The 22,799-nt window shown below is 41.6% G+C and overlaps 1 protein-coding gene and 1 long non-coding RNA gene across 4 annotated transcripts; both read left to right on the top strand.

Annotated features, from left to right (window-relative positions):
- The first annotated feature begins 234 nt into the window (after positions 1 to 234).
- Positions 235 to 5,987, top strand: LOC129853749 (caspase-3-like). Of its 2 annotated transcripts, none has more exons than XM_055920113.1 (7): positions 235 to 340; positions 892 to 987; positions 2,999 to 3,147; positions 3,255 to 3,383; positions 3,584 to 3,759; positions 3,912 to 4,026; positions 4,597 to 5,987. In XM_055920113.1, exons 2-7 carry the CDS (start codon positions 947 to 949, stop codon positions 4,824 to 4,826), a joined length of 840 nt encoding a protein of 279 aa, XP_055776088.1. In that variant the 5' UTR covers positions 235 to 340; positions 892 to 946; the 3' UTR covers positions 4,827 to 5,987. The 2 variants fall into 2 exon arrangements, with proteins under 2 accessions (XP_055776088.1, XP_055776089.1); XM_055920114.1 differs by having other exon boundaries at positions 243 to 315.
- A 3,259-nt stretch (positions 5,988 to 9,246) lies between these two features.
- On the top strand, positions 9,247 to 11,074 carry LOC129853748 (uncharacterized). 2 transcript variants are annotated; one of them, XR_008759176.1, is made up of 3 exons: positions 9,257 to 9,457; positions 9,848 to 10,024; positions 10,221 to 11,074. It is a non-coding gene; the product is annotated as an uncharacterized LOC129853748 (long non-coding RNA). The 2 variants fall into 2 exon arrangements; XR_008759175.1 differs by having other exon boundaries at positions 9,247 to 10,024.
- Positions 11,075 to 22,799: the final 11,725 nt, after the last annotated feature.

Raw genomic sequence — 22,799 nt, 5'->3', positions numbered from 1 at the left:
TTTGGACAATACTCCAATTCTCATTGATTCTACTGCCATTGTATTCTGAACCTACTCATCCGCTTCCGCCATCTTGCGCTTGTCTTTACCTGTCTGCCTCATTCTCAGGAAAGTCACACAACTCTGGAAACGTTATGACCGTCTTTGGTCAAGGTGTGTCCTTTATGCCGCCCACACAGGAAATAAACTACGGTGTTTGATTGGCTGCTTTGCACAATGACGTGTAAACTACGTTTTTTTCTTTGACACCATATGAACAAGTATCAGATAACCTCGTTTAGTTGCGGAGAAGTCTTCACCTTTACTCCCTCGCCGGTATATTTCAACTCCTTAATGCAAAGTAATTATGTTTAAAGATTTTACACCTTTCATTGATACCTTATGGAATGTACTGTAATATACACAAGAACAGGAGACGTTTCACTTTCAAATTCAAATTGGTAACGTTAACATTAATTTACGAGGTTACCTCTACATAACGTTATATATATATATATATATATATATATATATATATATATAACCCAGGGTCGTTACAATATATGTATATATATATACACGCACACTACATATACTAGCTACCGTAAATTGTAAATTTGATAAGAGTAGCTAGCTAGCTAACTGAAAGTTAGCTACACAGACTTTGGTAACTAACGTACTAACGTTAGCTGGCTATTAACGTTAGCATACTAGCTAGTTATTTAGCTCGTGTTACATGTCATAATATCTAACAGTACTACTATAAAAAGAAATGGATAGCTACATTCACTATTGAACCACAGTTGATAGCAGGTTAACTAATTTAGTTGACTTAGATTATGGCTTGTCTCCTGTGTGGATTCAACTTTGGAACTTGTGTGTGTGTGATTAACTTCTTATTTTCTCTTTCAGTACAACTATAACAGTTAGGTGTTGTAAGAGTGATTGCGCTACTGAGACTGATGCCATGTCTGATTTGGTGGACGCCAAAGGGATAGCTGCACATGGGTAAGGCAATGCATTTCTCATGTCAACCCTATCAGCTACCCAAAGAATAGAGGGTGGGCATCAAAATCAAATGTACAGTACCTTCAGAAAGTATTAATACACCTTGACTTATTCCACATTTTGTTGTATTACAGGCCGAATTCAAAATGTATTATTTTTTGTCACCCATCTACACACACTGACCCAAAAATGACAATGAAAACTTTATTTTTGATTTTTATGTTAGCAAATTTACTGAAAATGAAATACAGAAATATCTCATTTACATATGTATTCACATCCCTGAGTCAATACTTTGTAGAAGCACCTTTAGCAGCGAATACAGCTGTGAATCTTTCTGGCTACATCTTAAGAACTTTCCACACCTGGATTGTGCAACATTTGCCTATTATTATTTTCAAAATTCTTCAAGATCTGTCAAATTGGTTGATGATAATTGCTAGACAACAATTTGCAGGTCTTACCATAGATTTTCAAGCCGATTTTAGTCAAGTGTAACTCAGCCACTCAGGAACATTCACTGTCTTCTTGATAAGTAACTCCACTGTAGATTTTGTGAATTTTTCTCCCAGTGTCTGGTGGAAAGCAGAATGAACCAGGTTTTCCTCTAGGATTTTGCCTGTGCTTAGCTACATTCCATTTATTTTTTATCCTGAAAAACTCCCGCGTCCTTAAAGTTACAAGCATACCGATAACATGATGCAGCCACCACTATGATTGAAGATATGGAGAGTGATACTCAGTAATGTGTTGTATTGGATTTGCCCCAAACATAACACTTTATATTCAGGACAAAAAGTGAATTGCTTTGCTACATTTTTTGCAATATTACTTTTTTGCCTTGTTGCAAACAGGAAGCATGTTTTGTAAATATTTGTATTCAGTACAGACTTCCTTCTTTTCACTCTGTCAATTAGGTCAGTATTGTGGAGTAGCTACCAATGTTTTTGATCCATCCTCAGTTTTCTCCCATCACAGCCATTGGCCTCATGGTGAAATCCCTAAGCAGTTTCCTACCTCTCTGGCAAATGAGTTAGGAAGGACGCCTGTATCTTTGTAGTGAAAGGGTGTATTGATACACCATCTAAAGTGTAATTAATAACTTCACCATGCTCAAAGGGATATTCAAGGTCTGCTTTTTTTTTTTTTTTTACCCATCTACCAATAGGTGCCCTTTGCAAGGCATTGGAAAACCTCCCTGGTCTTTGTGATTGAATCTGTGTTTTAAATGTACTGCTCGACTGAGGGACCTTACAGATAATTGTATGTGTGGGGTACAGAGATGAGGCAGTCATTAAAAAAATCATGTTAAACACTATTATTGCACACAGTAAGTCCATGCAACTTATGTGACTTGTTAAGGAAATTTTTTGAATACTTATTGACTCAAGACTTTTCAGCTTTTCATATTTGATTAATTTGTACACGTTTTGAAAAACATCATACAATTTTGACATTATTGGGTATTATGTGTAGGCCAGTGGCAAAACATCTCAGTTCAATCTATTTTAAATTCATGCTGTAACCCAACAAAACGTGGAAAAGGTTAAGGGGTGCGAATAGTTTCTGAAGGCACTGTATTTTATTAAATTAGTTTGCACTCTGATTTTTTATTTAGATACCCATTTGGGTGGCATGCACTGGGCGAGTGAGCCTCTTTTTACATAGTTCTATCAGCTGTCACATTCTGTGAAAGCATCTTTTAACGTCATTTTATCCTTAAATAGTGTCGGACAAAGTATTCTCTCAGCTGCATTAGAATGCAATGTGACATTGCGTGTCTGATCATAAGCCAAAACCTGCTGTCATTGTGCCTTCAAGCATGTCAGCTGGCTGCATTAGCCAAACAACATGCATTTTCAACGTACCTGTGCAGCCAGTTTAACATGGACAGTGAAAAGTGCGTGTAGACATTTTAATCACTCTGCGAGGACTTCTGCAATGTGTTATTGTCCGCCCACTGTGCCGCAGCCGATTCAGTGTTAAAAGGAACTTTTTCCTTTTGCTCCAGGCTGGGCAGTCCCTCAGTGCAAAGGTTTACGACAAAGAATCCTGAAGTAGACGCTAAGCCTCCGGCTGACATGTACACATATAAGATGAACTACCCCAGCCTTGGACAGTGTGTCATCATCAACAACAAGAACTTTGACAAGCACACAGGTAGGCCTAAGTTTGTACGATGTATTTTTGTCCATTTCACTTGTTCAGGTTATGATGGTATGTCCGATTTTTGTTATATACACTTCATTGGTTATTTCCCTTTAAAGGAATGAGCTTTCGCAATGGAACAGACGTGGATGCAGGACATGCGATTAAAGTGTTCTCGAGTTTGGGGTACAAAGTGAAGGTTGCCAATGACCAGACTGTGCAACAGATACAACAGCTGCTTTACAAAGGTAAGCTCAGCAGTTGTGATGTGAGTGTCCGAGTTAGATTGTCTTTTTTTGTGGAGTCATTTGAGAAGTTTCTTTCTGATTGTCTACAAATAATTTGCACTAGTATTTTAAAATTTGATCAACTGAAGGAAATCTCTGTTTAATGTTAAGTTTGATTGACTTCAAGAGCCACTGTGTGTGCGTGCGTGTGACATTTTCAGTGTCTCAAGACGACCACAGCCAGTCGGCCTCCTTTGTGTGTGTGATGCTGAGCCATGGAGACGAGGGGGTGTTTTATGGCACAGATGGCAACGTAGAACTCAAAAAGCTCACTGGCCTCTTTAGGGGGGACCGCTGCAAAACGCTGGTGGGCAAGCCCAAACTCTTCTTCATCCAGGTACTGTAAGGTTTTAGCTGCCTGTTCCAAATTTTTGTACTGAAGTGATGAACATGTATTTGCATGACTGATATTCAGTGGTACATTGCTAAGTGTAGCCTATCTTCCCCTGACCCTTAACCCCTGATCCTTCCTGTGGACCTGGTGAGTAGGCGTGCCGTGGCAGTGACCTGGATGGTGGCATAGAGACAGACGCCGTTGCTGATGACTCTCCAGAGAGGATTCCTGTTGAGGCAGACTTTCTCTACGCTTATTCTACAGCCCCAGGTAATAAACCCTGTTTTATTAATGCCCCACTTTGACACACTTTAAAGGCCCATGGCAGTCAAAAATGTGATTTTTTCATATTTATTTCCACACTGAGGTTGTAATAACTGAAATTGTGGAAATGATAATGCCTTTTTAGTGTAAGAGCTGTTTGAAACGTTTTGGTGGATAGAGTTTTTCCAGCCTAGTGACATCACCATTTTAATTGAAAACAATCGCAGTAAGTTACTTAATTGTTACCAAGAAATTATTTGGTATTGAGATAAAAAAAAAAAAACGTCTACAATCGTGCATACTACATATGTTACATTTAGATGGTACATTGGTATGTTACATAGTACTTACAACTGATATATGTTATAACTTTTACACACAAACTGCAAACGGGTATGACAGTAGACTATAAGCCTACTACTATAGCCATGTATACTTATATGGTAATTGCACTGTACCATGTACAAAAACGACCATGTACCACTGTATGTGCTTTAGAGAGGTTGTAGCAATGTACAACATTGCTACAGTGATTGGTTGGTCTGATTGGTTTGTAACGTCCATGCCTCTCCATAGGCTACTACTCCTGGAGGAACACCCAGAAGGGCTCCTGGTTCATGCAGGCCCTCTGTGAGATGTTACAAAGGTACGGCAAACAGCTGGAGATCATGCAGATCATGACACGTGTCAACCACATGGTGGCACTTGACTTCGAGTCTTTCTCCACCATGCCCGGCTTTACTGCCAAAAAGCAGATCCCTTGCATTGTGTCTATGTTGACCAAAGATCTCTACTTTCCACATTGATTTGATATTGTTGTCTAGACATTACTATGACTTGATTGTGTATCCTGTGGCACCTTTTTAGGTATGTGCACAATGTTTACTGGACTTCTAAGTAGTGCTGAGCAATTAAACAACATTTCTAAGTGACCAATTGACCAATGTCGGTTCAATATTTGAATTCCCTTTATGCACATTTTCTCTAGAGATAAACCAGATCAAGCCCGAACTGCAACGTAGGAGGGAGTTGTAGTTTCCAACAGGACAATATTCTACATGGTTTAGTGCAGAAAACGTGGTAATTAACTACCATGACCAAAATCCTACTTGAGACAGAAGAACGCGCAATCGAGAGGGATAGAGAGCAGTTACTTCGCGAGGTATCTATCTGATAATACATTATCTAAGTGACTGGTATTCAGCAGCTACAAAAGTATGCCTTATTTACTTTGAAGAACTACTAAAATTGTTATTTTGTCAGACAGCATAGGCAGAAGCTCTGTAGAGAGGATGACTAATATATATATTTTTAATTGTCATCAAATAAAAAACTAAAAAGTAATCAAAATAAAACATGTAATATACACAACTCAAATATTTTTTTAAAGTAATGTGAATAAATGATGGTTAATAAGTGATGAGCAGTTATGGGCAGTCACTACCATCATGGGACTTTTAATGATTGTTTTATTTTGTGTTACCGCATTCAACCCACATAATGCATTAATGTATTATCGAAAACCGGGATTATTTTTTAAGAATTGAAATGAAACCGAACCGACCTCAAAAAGCACTAATCGCTCAGCACTACTTCTAAGTGGATACAAATTGAAATACTTGTATTCTGTTTGGGTTAAGTCTCAAAGAGAAAGCTAAAGGTTTGATTCGATTTACCTTGGACTCGGAGGCCTAAAAGACATGATGTTGGACCAAAGAGAATGCATTTTTAATGGGGGAAGGCAGGCATTAAGCAACGATTATGCAATATGAAACACGCTTTCAGATAGCAATAATGTAATGAATCAATCACTCAGGCTTTAAAACTATTGAAAAATGTGCCGTATCTTTTTAGAAATGATAACTGTCTTACCTGTGGGATGGTTTGTTTTTTTCATTTGCACATTGTACATTCAAATAGCTTACTACATGAAATATAAACTTGAATAAACTAGCTTTTATCCTTGATTCAATTGTTATCCTATTATTTTCCAAGAAACCAAACATTTCTGTGAATGGGATTTTAATAAATATATACAGTACCAGTCAAAAACACACCTACTCATTCCAGAGTTTTTCTTTATTTGTACTATTTTCAACATTGTAGGATAATAGTGAGGACATCAACACTATGAAATAACACATATGGAATTATGTAGTAATCAAAATCGTGTTAAACAGATTAAAATATATTTGAGATTCTTCAAAGTAGCCAACCTTTGCCTTAATGACAGATTTGCACACACTTGGCATTCTCTCAACCAGCTTCATGAGATAGTCACCTGGAATGCATTTCAATTAACAGATGTGTTGTTAAAAGTTAATTTGTGGAATTTCTTTCCTTAATGCATTTGAGCCAATCAGTTGTGTTGTGACAAGGTAGGGGTGGTATACAGAAGATAGCCCTATTTGGTAAAACACCAAGTCCAAAGAGAAACGACAGTCCATCATTACTTTAAGACATGAAGGTCAGTCAATCTGGAAAACTTCAAGAACTTTGAAAGTTTCAAGTGCAGTCGCAAAAACAATCAAGCGCTATGATGAAACTCGCTCTCATGAGGACCGCCACAGAAATGGAAGACCCAGAGTTACCTCTGCTGAAGAGGATAAGTTCATTAGAGTTTTCTGCACCTCAGAAATTGCTGCCCAAATAAATGCTTCACAGATTTCAAGTAACAGACACAGACACGACTGCTTGAATCAGGCATTCATGGTCAAATTGGAGTAAAGAAACCACTACTTATTTTACCAGGTAAGTTGACTGAGAACACATTTACAGCAACAACCTGGAGAATAGTTACAGGAGAGAGGAATGAGCCAATTGTAAGGTGGGGATGATTAGGTGACCATGATGGTATGAGGGCCAGATTAGGAGTTTAGCCAGGACACCAGGGTTAACACCCCTACTCTTACAATAAGTTCAATGGGCTCATTAGTAACCACAAAGAGTCAGGACACACGTTTAACATCCCATCCGAAAGACGGCACCCTACACAGGGGAATGTCTCCAGTCACTGACCTGGGGTATTGGGAAAGGGTGCTTCCTACTGGCCCTCCAACACCACCTCCAGCAGCATCTGGTCTCCCATCCAGGGACCAAACATACTTAGCTTCAGAAGCAAGCCAGCAGTGGGATGCAGGATGGTATGCTGCTGGCTGTAAAGGACACCAATAATAAGAAGAGACTTGCTTGGGCCAAGAAACATGAGCAATGGACATTAGACCGGTGGAAATCTGTCCTTTGGTCTGATGAGTCCAAATTTTAGATTTTTAGTTCCTTTTTGAGACGCAGAGTAGGTGAGCGGAAGATCTCCGCATGTGTGGTTCCCACCGTGAAGCATGGAGGACGTGGTGTGAAGGTGTGGGAGTGCTTTGCTGGTGACACTGATTTATTTAGAATTCAAGGCACACTTAACCAGCATGGCTACCACAGCATTTTGCAGCAATACTCCATTCGCACTGGTTTGCGCTTAGTGGGACTATCATTTTTTTTTTCAACCGGACAATGACCCAAAACTGACCTCCAGGCTGTGTAGGGACTATTTGACCAAGGAGGAGAGTGATGGAGTGCTGCATCAGATGACCAACACAATCACCCAACCTCAACCCAATTGAGATGGTTTGGGATGAGTTGGACCACAGAGTGAAGGAAAAGCAGCCAACAAGTGCTCAGCATAGGTGGGAACTCCTTCAAGACTGTTGGAAAAGCATTCCTCATGAAGCTGGTTGAGAGAATGCCAAGAGTGTGCAAAGCTGTCATCAAGGCAAAGGGTGGCTACTTTGAAAAAATCAAAAATATATTTTGATTTGTTCAACACTTTTTTGGTTACTACATGATTCCATGTGTGTTATTTCATAGTTTTGATGTCTTCACTATTATTCTACAATGTAGAAAATAGTAAAAATAAAGAAAAACCCTTGAATGAGCAGGTGTGTACAAACTTTTATCAGGTACTGTAAGTTATTTAAAAAAAAAAAAAGGTTACAGTCTGGTGGTGCAAGATAATGTCTCCCACAACATTGTGAAATAACTAACGAGAAAATTCTTACAAGACTAATGTGATGTTGTATGGCGGCAGATAGCCTAGCGGTTAGAGTGTTGGGCCAGTAACTGAGGGCACATCGACAAGGCTCTGTCGATGTGCCCTTGAGCAACGTACTTAACCCTAATTGCTCCTGTACGTTGCTCTGGACTGTCTGCTAAATGCCTAAAATGTAAAATGGTTGCCAAATCTTTCACTTCTAAAGAAAATACTGGTCTGTAAAGGTTGTCATCAACCATGAATGCCTGATTCAGTATTCTGTATGAAAATCTAACATACCATGGGTTATTCAAAACTATAATGTCATTATCCAATATATGATGGGCAGCATAATGGCCTGCTCGTCTCTGCAGTCTCACATCTTATCTGAGGCCACACACTCTGCATGCAGTGTGTGGCCTCAGATAAGACGTGTGACTGCAGAGAGGAGCAGACTCATGGCTCTTGGATTTCCAGATTATTTCCTGTGGTAGGGGCCAGGGAAGCCTCTCTGCTTTGTCTTTCTGACAAGAAACTACAATAGGTTTTACTTTCATTCAGTTTAAATAAAGAGAGGGTACAGTGCATTTAATCATGACATAGGCAACAATTATATTATTTTCTAATAGATATTGTGAAAAGGGAGCAGGAAAATAGGATTTAACAGAAGATCAGAGTGGGTCTTCTGCCTCCCAGAAAAAATATTCCGCCCCTCCAAAAAAGGCACCTGTCCCACAGAAAAAACATTCTGCCACCCAGACAAAGGCACCTGTCAGAAAGGAACTGGAGCAGATGACTCGGTATGACATTTATCCCCACATTCAGTAGCATGTTGCTAAGAGCAGTGTTACGTTATGTTGCCTACTGAGCCGAAACATGTCCTCCAATTATTGCTTGATAATACGAGGAGGAGGATATTTATGCGTGTGCTCCGGTAATCGACCTGTTCAAATAAAACAGTCAGATCCCCTGTCTTCAGAGGATCTGACTGATGAGGACGTTAGTTAAAATGGAAGTTTACCTAAATTTACCAAGCGATTCCATACATTGAAACTAGGTAGTTGGAGTTTGCCTTTTGATGCCCCGTGTACACTAGCACGCGGTGCCGCGCGGTGAAACACTGCTTCCCATTCATTTTCAATGGAGGAAAGGGGTGAGGAGCGGAGAGTGCGGGTGACGTGGCATGTTCACTAGCAAGCGGTAAATTGCCGCGTGCCACTTAGGCCGCCGGTTGTGACTCGCTTGTGCCAGCATGTTCGATTGTGCGTCAAGAATTCCGCATAGCAAGTTTGTATGAAGGTCTGGTTATTAAATGGGTAAATAGTTCAATAGTAATATGCTCTAAAACGCTCTGGTGACAAACAAACTTTGCTGCCCTGTTTCCAATTGTCCATATGGCTGGGAGAACCTATTCAAGTAAGTAAATACATTATTATTATTATTTTTTTTTTTTAAATGTATTATTAGCTAACTAGCTACAGTGCAGGCTAACTCAAATGAGCAGCTAAATGAACTAGCTAGTCAACTTTACATACTGTATAGCTAGCTAAGGGAATTAAATAGCACCAGCAACCTAACTTCATTTCAGCTAACTATCTTGATGTGTTTATAGGTAGCTAGCTAACAGCCATGGAGGAACGTGAAAGGATAATGTTAGCAGCTCCAACTTTCAAAGTGAGAGAGTAGGCTATTCTAAATAGGGCAGGTACTTTTGTGTAGTTCCAGTCCCTAGAAGTGAGGAAGATAATAGTAGCATAATATTCAGTGCAGTGTAATTTGAGTATAATGAAGTCTGTTTGTTGTGAGGTTTTCTGTCCTCAGATAAAGAGACCTATGAAAGCCAGTCTACATATGAAGAGGTCCCAATGAAGAGCAGTGGTTCTCTGTCCTGGTCCTGGGGACTCAAAGGGGTGCACATTTCTGTTTTTGCCTTAGCACTGCACTGCTGATTCAAATGATCAACTCATCATCAAGCTTCAAGTGGTATTTATGTATTCATTTGTGATGCTATCCTTGATATGATCCTGTTATTGTCACATGCTACACATGCACGTGTGTGCCCATGCATCTATCAATCCAATGTTATCATGATTTGTTATAAGGGATATTATACTTTAGTAATCCACAATGACCTGGTGATGTAAAAGTCTAATAATAACATTATCTTCCATATTCCTAGATACCTTGTAACTGGAGATTCCTTCAAAACGATTGCCTACAGTTACCGTGTAGGGCACTGCAAGGTTGGGTGACCAGGGCCATCTGGGACTGCCTCTTGGAGAAATTCCGGCATGTGAAGGCTACCTGTGTCCTGCATAACTTCATGAGGATGGACACGGGGGCCAGGAGGGGATATGCAGCCGACGTGTGCCAGAGGAGAAGTCTGGTGCTCTGCAAGATGTTTCAAAGTTGGGGTCCAGCAACGCAGCATGAGAGGCAATCCGTGTGCTGGGGATCTTCACCTCCTACTTCTTCAAAGAGAGTGCTGTTCCCAGGCAACACCATAGACTACACTATGCACAACCAAAGGCTATTTTAAGAGCCATCCGCATTGCAATAAGAGTATTCTACCATTTACTTAGCTATGTCAACTGCAGTTATTCAATTCCCCGTTTCTCTCCCTTTGATTTCTACTTCTCAAGTGAGGGTGCTGTTTAGATAAGGGTGTGATGTCTGTACAAAAACAAAACAGGCGATTTTAAGTCACCCATATTGAAAAAATGTAGAACAACTAGACACCCTATAACCCACACCTACACACCCATGTATCAATCTGATTGATGGATTGTGTTGTGCAGTAAGCAGGCTCAGGTGTATAACTATGACTCCTTCCACCTTCAAAGAACAGGCAAGAGGGCCAACCATGGAGAATAGTAAGACACTTCATTATTTCTATAACTACGCTATATTGTTTGTCCTTGTGTGTCCGTTCATGTTTTTCAGCTACTTAGTGTGGACACCAGGTGAGGCCACACACACAAATTCCTGTTGAACACTCATTAAAACCTCTACAGGATCGGTGTCCCTCCCCCACAGGACTGTTGAGCTAATGTTTTTTATTTATTTATTTCACCTTTATTTAACCAGGTTGCGACCTGGCCAAGCAAAGCAGTTCGACACATACAACAACACAGAGTTACACATGGAGTAAAACAAACATACAGTCAATAATACAGTAGAAAAATAAGTCTATATACAATGTGAGCAAGTGAGGTGAAGGCAAAAAAAAGGCCATGGTGGCGAAGTAATGTAGCAAGTAAAACACTGGAATGGTAGATTTGCAGTGGAAGAATGTGCAAAGGAGCAAAATAAATAAATACAGTAGGGAAAGAGGTAGTTGTTTGGGCTAAAGTATAGATGGGCTATGTACAGGTGCAGTAATCTGTGAGCTGCTCTGACAGCTCGTGCTTAAAGCTAGTGAGGGAGATAAGTGTTTCCAGTTTCAGAGATTTTTGTAGTTCGTTCCAGTCATTGGCAGCAGAGAACTGGAAGGAGAGGTGGCCAAAGGCAGAATTGGTTTTGGGGGTGACCAGAAAGATATACCTGCTGGAGCGCGTGCTACAGGTGGGTGCTGCTATGGTCACCAGCGAGCTGAGATAAGGGGGTCTTGTAGATGACCTGGAGCCAGTGGGTTTGGCGACGAGTATGAAGCGAGGGCCAGCCAACGAGAGCGTACAGGTCGCAGTGGTGGGTAATATATGGGGCTTTGGTGACAACGGATGGCACTGTGATAGACTGCATCCAATTTATTGAGTAGGGTATTGGAGGCTATTTTGTAAATGACATCACCGAAGTCGAGGATTGGTAGGATGGTCAGTTTTACAAGGGTATGTTCGGCAGCATGAGTGAAGGATGCTTTGTTGTGGAATAGAAAGCCAATTCTCTATTTAATTTTGGATTGAAGATGTTTGATGTGAGTCTGGAAGGAGAGTTTACAGTCTAACCAGACACCTAGGTATTTGTAGTTGTCCACATATTCTAAGTCAGAGCCATCCAGAGTAGTGATGTTGGGCAGGTGCAGGCAGCGATCGGTTAAAGAGCATGCATTTAGTTTTACTTGTATTTAAGAGCAATTGGAGGCCACGGAAGGAGAGTTGTATGGCATTGAAGCTTGCCTGGAGGGTTAACACAGTGTCCAAAGAAGGGCCAGAAGTATACAGAATGGTGTTGTCTGCGTAGAGGTGGATCAGAGACTCACCAGCAGCAAGAACGACATCATTGATGTATACAGAGAAGAGAGTCGGTCCAAAAATTGAACCCTGTGGCACCCTCATAGAGACTGCCAGAGGCCCGGACAACAGACCCTCCAATTTGACACACTGAACTCTATCAGAGAAGTAGTTGGTGAACCAGGCAAGGCAATCATTTGAGAAACCAAGGAGGATGTGGTGATTGAAAGCCTTGGCCAGGTCAATGAATACGGCTGCTCACTATTGTTTCTTATCGATGGCGGTTAAGATATCGTTTAGGACCTTGAGCGTGGCTGAGGTGCACCCATGACCAGCTCTGAAACCAGATTGCATAGCGGATAAGGTATGGTGGGATTCGAAATGGTCGGTAATCTGTTTGTTGACTTGGCTTTCGAAGACCTTAGAAAGGCAGGGTAGGATAAATATAGGTCTGTAGCAGTTTGGGTCAAGAGTGTCCCCCCCTTTGAAGTTGGGGATGACCGCAGCTGCTTTCCAATCTTTGGGAATCTCAGACGACACGAAAGAGAGGTTGACCAGGCTAGTAATAGGGGTGGCAACAATTTCAGCAGATAATCTGGACCCTTTGCAGCTCTTTCAGAACATCAGCTGACTGAATTTGGGAGAAGGAGAAATGGGGAAGGCTTGGGCGAGTTGCTGTGGGGGGTGCAGTGCTGTTGACCGGGGTAGGGGTAGCCAGGTGGAAAGCATGGCCAGCCGTAGAAAAAGGCTTATTGAAATTCTCAATTATAGTGGATTTATCGGTGGTGACAGTGTTTCCGATCTTTAGTGCAATGGGCAGCTGGGAGGAGATGTTCTTATTCTGGACTTTACAGTGTCCCAGAACTTTTTTGAATTTGTGTTGCAGGAAGCACATTTCTGCTTGAAAAAGCTAGCCTTGGCTTTTCTAACTGCCTGTGTATATTGGTTTCTAGTTTCCCTGAAAAGTTGCATATCACGGGGGCTGTTCGATGCTAATGCAGAACACCATAGGATGTTTTTGTGTTGGTTAAGGGCAGTCAGTTCTGGAGAGAACCAAGGGCTATATCTGTTCCTGGTTCTAAATTTCTTGAATGGGCATGCTTATTTAAGATGGTGAGGAAGGCATTCTTAAAAAAATAACCAGGCATCCTCTACTGACGGGATGAGATCAATATCCTTCCAGGATACCCCGGCCAGGTCGATTAGAAAGGCCTGCTCGCTGAAGTGTTTCAGGGAGCGTTTGACAGTAATGAGTGGAGGTCGTTTGACCGCTGACCCATTACGGATGCAGGCAATGAGGCAGTAACCGCTGAGATCTTGGTTGAAAACAGCAGAGGTGTATTTAGAGGGCAAGTTGGTTAGGATGATATCTATCAGGGTGCCCGTGTTTACGGCTTTGGGGTGGTACCTGGTAGGTTCATTGATAATTTGTGTGAGATTGAGGGCATCAAGCTTAGATTGTAGGATGGCTGGGGTGTTAAGCATGTTCCAGTTTAGGTCGCCTAGCAGCACGAGCTCTGAAGATAGATGGGGGGCAATCAGTTCACATATGGTGTCCAGAGCACAGCTGGGGGCAGAGGGTGGTCTATAGCAGGCTGCAACGGCGAGAGACTTGTTTTTAGAGAGTTGGATTTTTAAAAGTAGAAGTTCAAATTGTTTGGGTACAGACCTGGATAGTAGGACAGAACTCTGCAGGCTACCTTTGCAGTAGATTGCAACACCGCTCCCTTTGGCCGTTCTATCTTGTCTGAAAATGTTGTAGTTAGGGATGAAAATTTCAGAATTTTTGGTGGTCTTCCTAAGCCAGGATTCAGACACTGCTAGAACATCCGGGTTGGCAGAGTGTGCTAAAGCAGTGAATAAAACAAACTTAGGGAGGAGGCTTCTAATGTTAACATGCATGAAACCAAGGCTATTACGGTTACAGAAGTCATCAAAAGAGAGCGCCTGGGGAATAGGAGTGGAGCTAGGCACTACAGGGCCTGGATTCACCTCTACATCACCAGAGGAACAGAGGAGGAGTAGGATAAGAGTACGGCTAAAAGCTATGAGAATTGGTCGTCTAGAACAGAGAGTAAAAGGACGTTTCTGGGGGCGATAAAATAGTTAAGGTATAATGTACAGACAAAGGTATGGTAGGATGTGAATATAGTGGAGGTAAACCTAGGTATTGAGTGATGATGAGAGAGATATTGTCTCTAGAAACATCATTGAAACCAGGTGATGTCATCGCATGTGTGGGTGGTGGAACTGAAAGGTTGGATATGGTATAGTGAGTAGGGCTAGAAGATCTACAGTGAAATAAGCCAATAAACACTAACCAGAAAAGCAATGGACAAGGCATATTGACATTAAGGAGAGGCATGCTTAGTCGAGTGATCATAAGGGTCCAGTGAGTAGAGGTTGGTTGGGGTCACGGCGATTCAGACAGCTAGCCAGGCCATCGGTAGCAAGGTAGCATAGGATGGAGGTCTGTTTTTAGCCACCCCGTGCGTTTCCGTCGGTAGATTAGTGGGGTTCTGTGTGGTAGAGGGGATCAATCCAATTGGCAAAATAGATATAGTTATAGTGACCCAAGAAAAAGAAAAAAAATAAGAAAAAAGAAAAATATTTAAAAAATAATTGTCTGATAGACTTATTCAGATAGCAGCCGATAGACAGCTAACGATTAGCGGGCCGCAGATTGGCGTTCAGGTAACGTCGCAACGGAGGTGCCAGTTGGATAACTCCCTCGGGCAGATAACGTCAGTAGTCCAGTCGTGAAGGCCCGGTGGGGCTCCGCATTGGCAGTAAAACGGGTCCGGATAGGTGATTGTAGCCCAGGAGTGGCTGATGGAACTCTTCAGCTGGCTAGCTCCGGAATAATTGATGAATGCTCCGGGATTGGCATAAGCCAATAGACACACGGGTAGCAGCTAACTAGCTGCGAAATACAGGTGTAAATGTCCAGAGCTTGTGGTTAAAATCCGGGGATATGGAGAAAAATAGGTCCGGTATGTTCTGGTCTGAGTTGCGTTGTACAAAAGTGGCGATAGATTTTTGAGCTAAAGGAATAGCTGATGACCACAAACCGTGGTTAGCTGAAATACTAACGTTAGCCAGTAAACTGGCTAGCTTCTGGCTAGCTTCAATTGTGGATTTCAGATGAGGTAAATAATACTTCTTTTTTTTTTTTAATTGGTGAGGCGGGTTGCAGGAAAGTGTTTTGAAGTTGAGTTTTTGGAAAATAAAAGATGCGAAGAAAGGTGTAAATATATATATACACTGCTCAAAAAAATAAAGGGAACACAATGTAACTCCAAGTCAATCACACTTCTGTGAAATCAAACTGTCCACTTAGGAAGCAACACTGATTGACAATACATTTCACATGCTGTTGTGCAAATGGAATAGACAAAAGGTGGAAATTATAGGCAATTAGTAAGACACCCCCAAAAAAGGAATGGTTCTGCAGGTGGTGACCACAGACCACTTCTCAGTTCCTATGCTTCCTGGCTGATGTTTTGGTCACTTTTGAATGCTGGCGGTGCTCTCACTCTAGTGGTAGCATGAGACGGAGTCTACAACCCACACAAGTGGCTCAGGTAGTGCAGCTCATCCAGGATGGCACATCAATGCGAGCTGTGGCAAAAAGGTTTGTTGTTTCTGTCAGTGTAGTGTCCAGAGCATGGAGGCGCTACCAGGAGACAGGCCAGTACATCAGGAGACGTGGAGGAGGCCGTAGGAGGGCAACAACCCAGCAGCAGGACCGCTACCTCCGCCTTTGTGCAAGGAGGTGCACTGCCAGAGCCCTGCAAAATGACCTCCAGCAGGCCACAAATGTGCATGTGTCTGCTCAAACGGTCAGAAACAGACTCCATGAGGGTGGTATGAGGGCCTGACGTCCACAGGTGGGGGTTGTGCTTACAGCCCAACACCGTGCAGGACGTTTGGCAATTTCAAAGATAATGGCACAAAAAAAATACAAAAAAAAACATGTTTTTTTCTATGTATTATCTTTTACCAGATCTAATGTGTTATATTCTCCTACATTAATTTCACATTTCCACAAACTTCAAAGTGTTTCCTTTCAAATGGTATCAAGAATATGTATATCCTTGCTTCAGGTCCTGAGCTACAGGTATCATCAGCAGTAATACAATCAGGGCACGGCAGAAGACAGGTAGAGCTCTGCAGTGTTGATTTATGACATTTGAATGTGCATTAGATGGCAACAAGATCATATTGTACAGCAATTTCATCAGGTAACATGAATGCAAAGCCGGCGAGAGGTGGTTAGAATAGGATGAGAGGCCAAGTGTCCGTGAAACCAATAGAGAGAGTCCCGAGTGTGGGAACAAACATAGTCTGTCCCACGGTCGGGTAAACAAGCAAGTTCATAGTCAACAAAGCCCGCAGGAGTCATGAGGTAAATAGCATAAAGCACATGAAAAAATATATTTATACTATGTGTTAAGCACATCTTTACTCTTGAAATTATTTAGGCTTGCCATAATAAAGGGGTTGAATACTTATATATATTTTTATATTAATTTGTCAAATAAATGTAACTCCATTTTGACATTATGGGGTAGTGTGTGTAGGCCAGTGACACAAAATCTCAATTTAGTCCATTTTAAATTCAGGCTGTAACACATTTTTTTAAAGTCAAGGGGTGTGAATACTTTCTGAAGGCACTGTATCACACCTGTACATCACACTTTGAATACATTATGTCTATCATAATATAAAGAACCACCTTTCCTGTTACACCATAAACTAACTGTAATTTGAGAATAAGTGTGTGTGTTTGCCATGTAAACATGTCTAACTGCACTCTGAATTAATTATTTTTGCAGTCGCAGTACCTGAACTGACACATCACAGGCTGGAAGCAGCATAAATCTGTAACTTTGACTATTCACAAGTGCTGGGAGTCTTCCACTTCCTGAAAACCAGTGTAGGTGATGGATATTTGGCTCAGATGGTGTTTACCATGTAGGATGGGGAAATAATCCTGACTCCTAGACCCAGTGTCTCACCGCGGAGGACCCACTCCAAAATTGTGAGGTATAAGAACTGTCTGGAATGACAATTATACACTAAACATAAAAATAAATGCAACAATTTCAAAGATTTCACCAAGTTACAGTTAATATATAACTGACTAGGTATCTCCCTTTCGTTTCACTTGTTAAGGAAATCAGTCAATTGAAATGAATTAATTTGGCCCTAATCTATGGATTTCACATGACTGGAAATACAGATATGCATCTGTTTGTCACAGATACCTTAAAATAAAAGGTAGGGGTGTGTATCTGAAAACCAGTCAGTATCTGGTGTGACCGCCATTTGCCTTATGCAGCGCATAAAGTTGATCAAGCTGTTGATTGTGGTCTGTGGAATGTTGTTCCACTCTTCAATGGCTGTGCGAAGTTGCTGGAAATTGTTGGGAACTGGAACAGGCTATCGATCCAGAGCATCCCAAACATGTCTGGTGAGTATGCAGGCCATGGAAGAACTGGAACATTTTCAGCTTCCAGGAATTGTGTACAGATCTTTGCGACATGGGGCCGTGCATTATCATGCTGAAACATGAGGTGATGGCAGCGGGTGAAGGCCCGAAAATTGACCTCAGGATCTCGTCACGGTATCTCTGTGCATTCAAATTGCCATAGATAAAATGCATTTGTCTTCGTTGTCCATAGCTTATGCCTGCTCATACCATAACCCCACCATGGGGCACTCTGTTCACAACGTTGACATCAGCAAACCACTTGCTCACATAACGCCATACACGCTGCCATCTGCCCGGTATAGTTGAAACTAGGATTCACCCGTGAAGACCACACTTCTCTAGCATGCCAGTGGCCAACGAAGGTGAGAATTTGCCCACTGAAGTCGGTTACGACGCCGTACTGCAGTCAGGTCAAAACCCTGGTGAGGACATTGAGCACGCAGATAAGCTTCCCTGAGACGGTTTCTGACAGTTTGTGCAGAAATTCTTCAGTTGTGCAAACCCACAGCTTCATCAGCTGTCCGGGTGGCTGGTCACAGACGATCCCACAGGTGAAGAAGCCGGATATAGAGGTCCTGTGCTGGCTTGGTTACACGTGGTCTGGGGTTGTGTAGCAGGTTGGATGTACTATCAAATTATCTAACGACATTGGATGTGGCTTATGGTAGACAAATGAACATTCAATTCTCTGGCAACAGCTCTGGTGGATATTTCTGCAGTTAGCATGCCAATTGCATGCTTCCTCAAAACTTGAGACATCTGTGGCATTGTGTTGTGTGACAAAACCGCACATTTTAGTAGCCTTTATTACAACTGTGTAATGATCATGCTATTTAATCAGCTTCTTGATATGCCACACCTGTCAAGTGGATACATGATCTTGACAAAGGAGAAATGCTCAATAACAGGGATGTAAACAAAATTTCAGAAATACTTTTGGTGGAAAAATTCTGGGATTATTTTAGTTGCGTTTTTATTTTGTTCAGTGTAGATTAAAGATTTGAGAATCTGAAGCAGCAGATTTACATTTTATTTTTTGACAATATAATGTTCTTATTTTCAGTTATTAGATTTTGCTGTTATTTCAAGTTCAGTGTGTAGGCCTATGTTTTCTATATCCTACTGAAGTAAAATTTGCCAAAAACATATCAGGGCAGTGTTTGGGCTAATCTAAAAACATAAACCCACAACGGTCCAGCTCATGGAGGTTTATGATAAGCAATCATTCAATAAAAAAAAGTTCAGATACTTAGTCGTCTGATACTTGTCCATTTGGCCCAGGTGGAATTGGGTAACGTCTCCAATTTCTTTTTGGGATACAGATTTGTTTTTATAGGACACCAGAGATGATGTGGGCAAGTCCCTGTGGTCGTGAAAGCAAACAAACTGCTCTTCATCATCAATAAGTTCCTGTCGTGTAATTAAATTCTCTGTCGGTATTGGAGCCCAGTTAGCACAACTGCACCACCGATCTGTGTTCATCCTGGGGCTGGGGTCTCGGTGGCTACAGCAGTGGCTGCCATCTGAGGCTCAATTTGCCTAAATTCTTTGTCAGAATACTCAGGCTCAAATACGGTTCGACGACACCATTGGCGCCCCTCCAGTAGTTTTCTTCATCACTGGCAAATATTGCCTAGTGTTACTAATCTGAAACACTAGGCTACTGTCTTCAGTTATCCCCCAAAATAAATGTGCATCTGCGATTGTGAATAAGGGTCTTCTTCTTGGCGTTCGCAACAATTAAATGTACATTCCACCACCTACTGTGCGGGTGGATAATAAGGATCCCAAAAATGGAAAAAACATTTGGGTAAAAATAAAACATTAAATCATTAAAAAAAATATTAAATCAACCTGCTTTTCTGTAAAAACCTCATTCTAATCAGGTCCCAAAATAGTCTCAGAAGCCATTTTCTATTGACAAAAGTCCTTGTAGTGCTTCTGCCGTGAGGTCTTGGGGCCCCAAAAACTTCTCGGCTGCAGATATAATGATATCCAGATTCTTTGACTTAGACACTTGTGCTGTACAATGAATCACTGTGGCTATAAATGCCACAAAATCCACCTTCGCAATGAGTGTAAAAAGATATATATATATGTTTTTAATAAGTAATGAGTGTATCCAGATCACCCGATTGACTTAAAACACTATCAACTGGTTGCAATCCATCCACCACCATATCTTCAACACTGTTGCCTCTTGCCCCTTCAACTCTCTTCACTGCCTCCACATAAGAGATCCACTGTGTGGCCCTGATCCTTGACACCTCGACCTCCTTCACCCTTACAGGGCACTCAAGGAAGTCCGAAGGATGATCCCCACCACAGTTGCAACATTTTCCATTCACAGATTCTTCAATATTATACTTCTCCTGTCTGCAAACATTTGACATGTGACCATATCCTTTAAAATTTCCACACTGTAATGGTTTGGACACAAATGCTCTCGCCACATACCTCACAGGTAGTCTCTTCAAACAACAATAATATCGACATGCTTTTCTCCTTTCTTCCATTTGCTATACAGTCAGGCGACGTACACTGACCACTAATGGGATTTTCTGATTAAGGTTCTCATCATCTAAATCCAACGAGACTCCAGCAACAACTGCTTTAGCAGGCACCCTGCTCCGAAAATCAATACATGTTATTTCTGACGTGAACAATTTTGCCAGATCCAGTGCACGCTTCTTCTGTTCTTCATCAACACAATTAACCAAAACAAGCCCGTCACCTTGATTGAATCCACCTTTGCCACTGCTTTCTTCACAGTCCTCGATATTACAAATGCATTTCCCAATTGAATCTGTCCAAAAAAACGCACCCCAATTAGAAATGCATTATTGGACCGACCCTCGTCTTCTACTACAACTTTTGCTTGTTTTGTTCCATTCTTTGATTTCACTATTTTCCATTCATTATCACACATCTCACTTGCCGCACTTTCGTAATTCAAGCACAGTTGCCTTTTCCTCTGACTTGCCGTCAACGTCAGCCGACCTATGGTTCGAATAAGGGCTTTACGTAAAGGGATTTCCCCACGAGCGCGCACATGCACAGTTGTTACATATCTCTGCTGTTGTTGCGGTTGGCCACATAAAACAAATGCAATTATTTTATAACATAATTTTATGTGGAAAAGATTTTAAAAAATGCTGACCTATAGTACTTTGATTAAAATAGCGAATTTGGCCGTACGCCATTAACACAAAGAATTTGTCTCTTATTAGCATATTTCCCAATCACTCTGACTGACAATGGAGCAGAGCTAGCAGTGCACAAAGAAACGTCACGAGTCACGTGACCCTGTTTTTGCAGCTTTCCAGTTCTAGACTAAAGGGAGAGAGAGTGGGAAAAGGCTAATTCCACCTAACTAGTTTCAATGTATGGAATCACTTGGGAAATGTTTTCATTTTAGGTCAACTTCCACTTTAAGAACATTAAGCCAGGATGGACCTGCCCCTCCCATTGACCAATGGGAAATGTTTTAGTCCTCTTCCTTTAGAGAACTGTAAAGTGTCCCTTTTTATTTGTGATATCTCAAGGTTTTCATCCATTCACAACTTTTTATGAGGATTTGTTGCCTTTTTTCCTAAACACAGCAGCCCTTCAGATTGCCAATGAAAAAGGAAAGCTTAACCAGCTCTCTCAACCATAGAATTCAAGTCAAAAGAAGGCAACACCAGACGATGTGGGAAAGCAAAGGATGTCCTTAGGTGACAGACAAAGGAAGTTCTCAGGAGTTTGCAGGGAGCGAGGAGCTTACATAGATGTACCTGTAGTAAGTGGACCTACTGTCGGGGGTGGTGCTTCTGATGGTCCTGGCATAGTTTCGAGGCCTGTTCAGAAATCTTGTGCTCATGAAGGTGCGGTTTCAAAGGACACTTTGATAATGCATAAAGTTGACTTCATAACTTTTATTGGTAAGGTTATCAATACGACTCGGGTTGTGGAAAGCAGAAATACCAGGTTGAAGGTTATTGTGGAGACGGCAAAATAGATATTGGGAATAACAGATGTTACTGTAGAAATGGTTGTTGACGGGGACGCTGGTGAGCATCAACATGTGAAGCCGCGTTTTCTCGGTGCTCTGATCCAGGGCAAACAATTTAATATTAATACTTGACCAACACCTCCCCACGTGTTAATTTTGTAACATTTCAATTGGAATCAAACCCAATTTACTAATCTGAAATGTTTGGCCTTTTAATCGTAAAATGTCGAGACAACAATGGCCGCGGGCCACAAAGGAGCAGTTCTCTGCTGAAGCTTCGGGCTCACCTGATACGGACTCTGATCCCTCCGAACTAGCCACAGTAATGGCGGCTATCGTTAAATCTGAACAGACTGTGCTGGCTAAGTTGGAGTCATTATCCACTGACCTACAGTTGAAGTCGGAAGTTTACATACACATAGGTTGGAGTCATTAAAACTTGTTTTTCAACCACTCCACCAATTTCTTGTTAACAAACTATAGTTTTGGCAAGTCGATTAGGACATCTACTTTGTGCATGACACAAGTAATTTTTCCAACAATTGTTTACAAACCGATTTTTTTCACTTATAATTCACTGTATCACAATTACAGTGGGTCAGAAGTGTACATACACTAAGTTGACTGTGCCTTTAAACAGCTTGGAAAATTCCAGAAAATGATGTCATGGCTTTAGAAGCTTCTCATGGGCTGGGACCACGCATGGGACCACGCACCCGTCATACCGCCCAGGAAGGAGACGCGTTCTGTCTCCTAGAGATGAAGTACTTTGGTGCGAAAAGTGCAAATCAATCCCAGAACAAGAGCAAAGGACCTTGTGAAGATTCTGGAGGAAACGGGTACAAAAGTATCTATATCCACAGTAAAACGAGTCCTATATCAACATAACCTGAAAGGCCGCTCAACAAGGAAGAAGCCACTGCTCCAAAACCTCCATAAAAAATCCAGACTACGGTTTGCAACTGCACATGGGGACAAATATCGTACTGTTTGGAGAAATGTCTTCTGGTCTGATGAAAACATAGAACTGTTTGGCCATAATGACCATCATATGTTTGGAGGAAAAAGGGGGATGCTTGCAAGCCGAAGAACACCATC

The sequence above is a fragment of the Salvelinus fontinalis genome, chromosome 4 (assembly GCF_029448725.1).
Source record: "Salvelinus fontinalis isolate EN_2023a chromosome 4, ASM2944872v1, whole genome shotgun sequence".
NCBI lineage: Eukaryota > Metazoa > Chordata > Actinopteri > Salmoniformes > Salmonidae > Salvelinus > Salvelinus fontinalis.
Note: the sequence above shows the minus strand (reverse complement) of the source record. Positions and strands in the feature narration are given on the sequence as shown.

What these genes read in the sequence shown, in the direction of transcription:
- LOC129853749 (XM_055920113.1), top strand. Translation starts at nt 947, where the DNA reads ATGTCTGATTTGGTGGACGCCAAAGGGATAGCTGCACATGG. An exon ending in CCAAACTCTTCTTCATCCAG is followed by an intron (nt 3,760 to 3,911) that starts GTACTGTAAGGT and finishes CCTGGTGAGTAG; the next exon opens with GCGTGCCGTGGCAGTGACCT. An exon ending in CGCTTATTCTACAGCCCCAG is followed by an intron (nt 4,027 to 4,596) that starts GTAATAAACCCT and finishes GCCTCTCCATAG; the next exon opens with GCTACTACTCCTGGAGGAAC.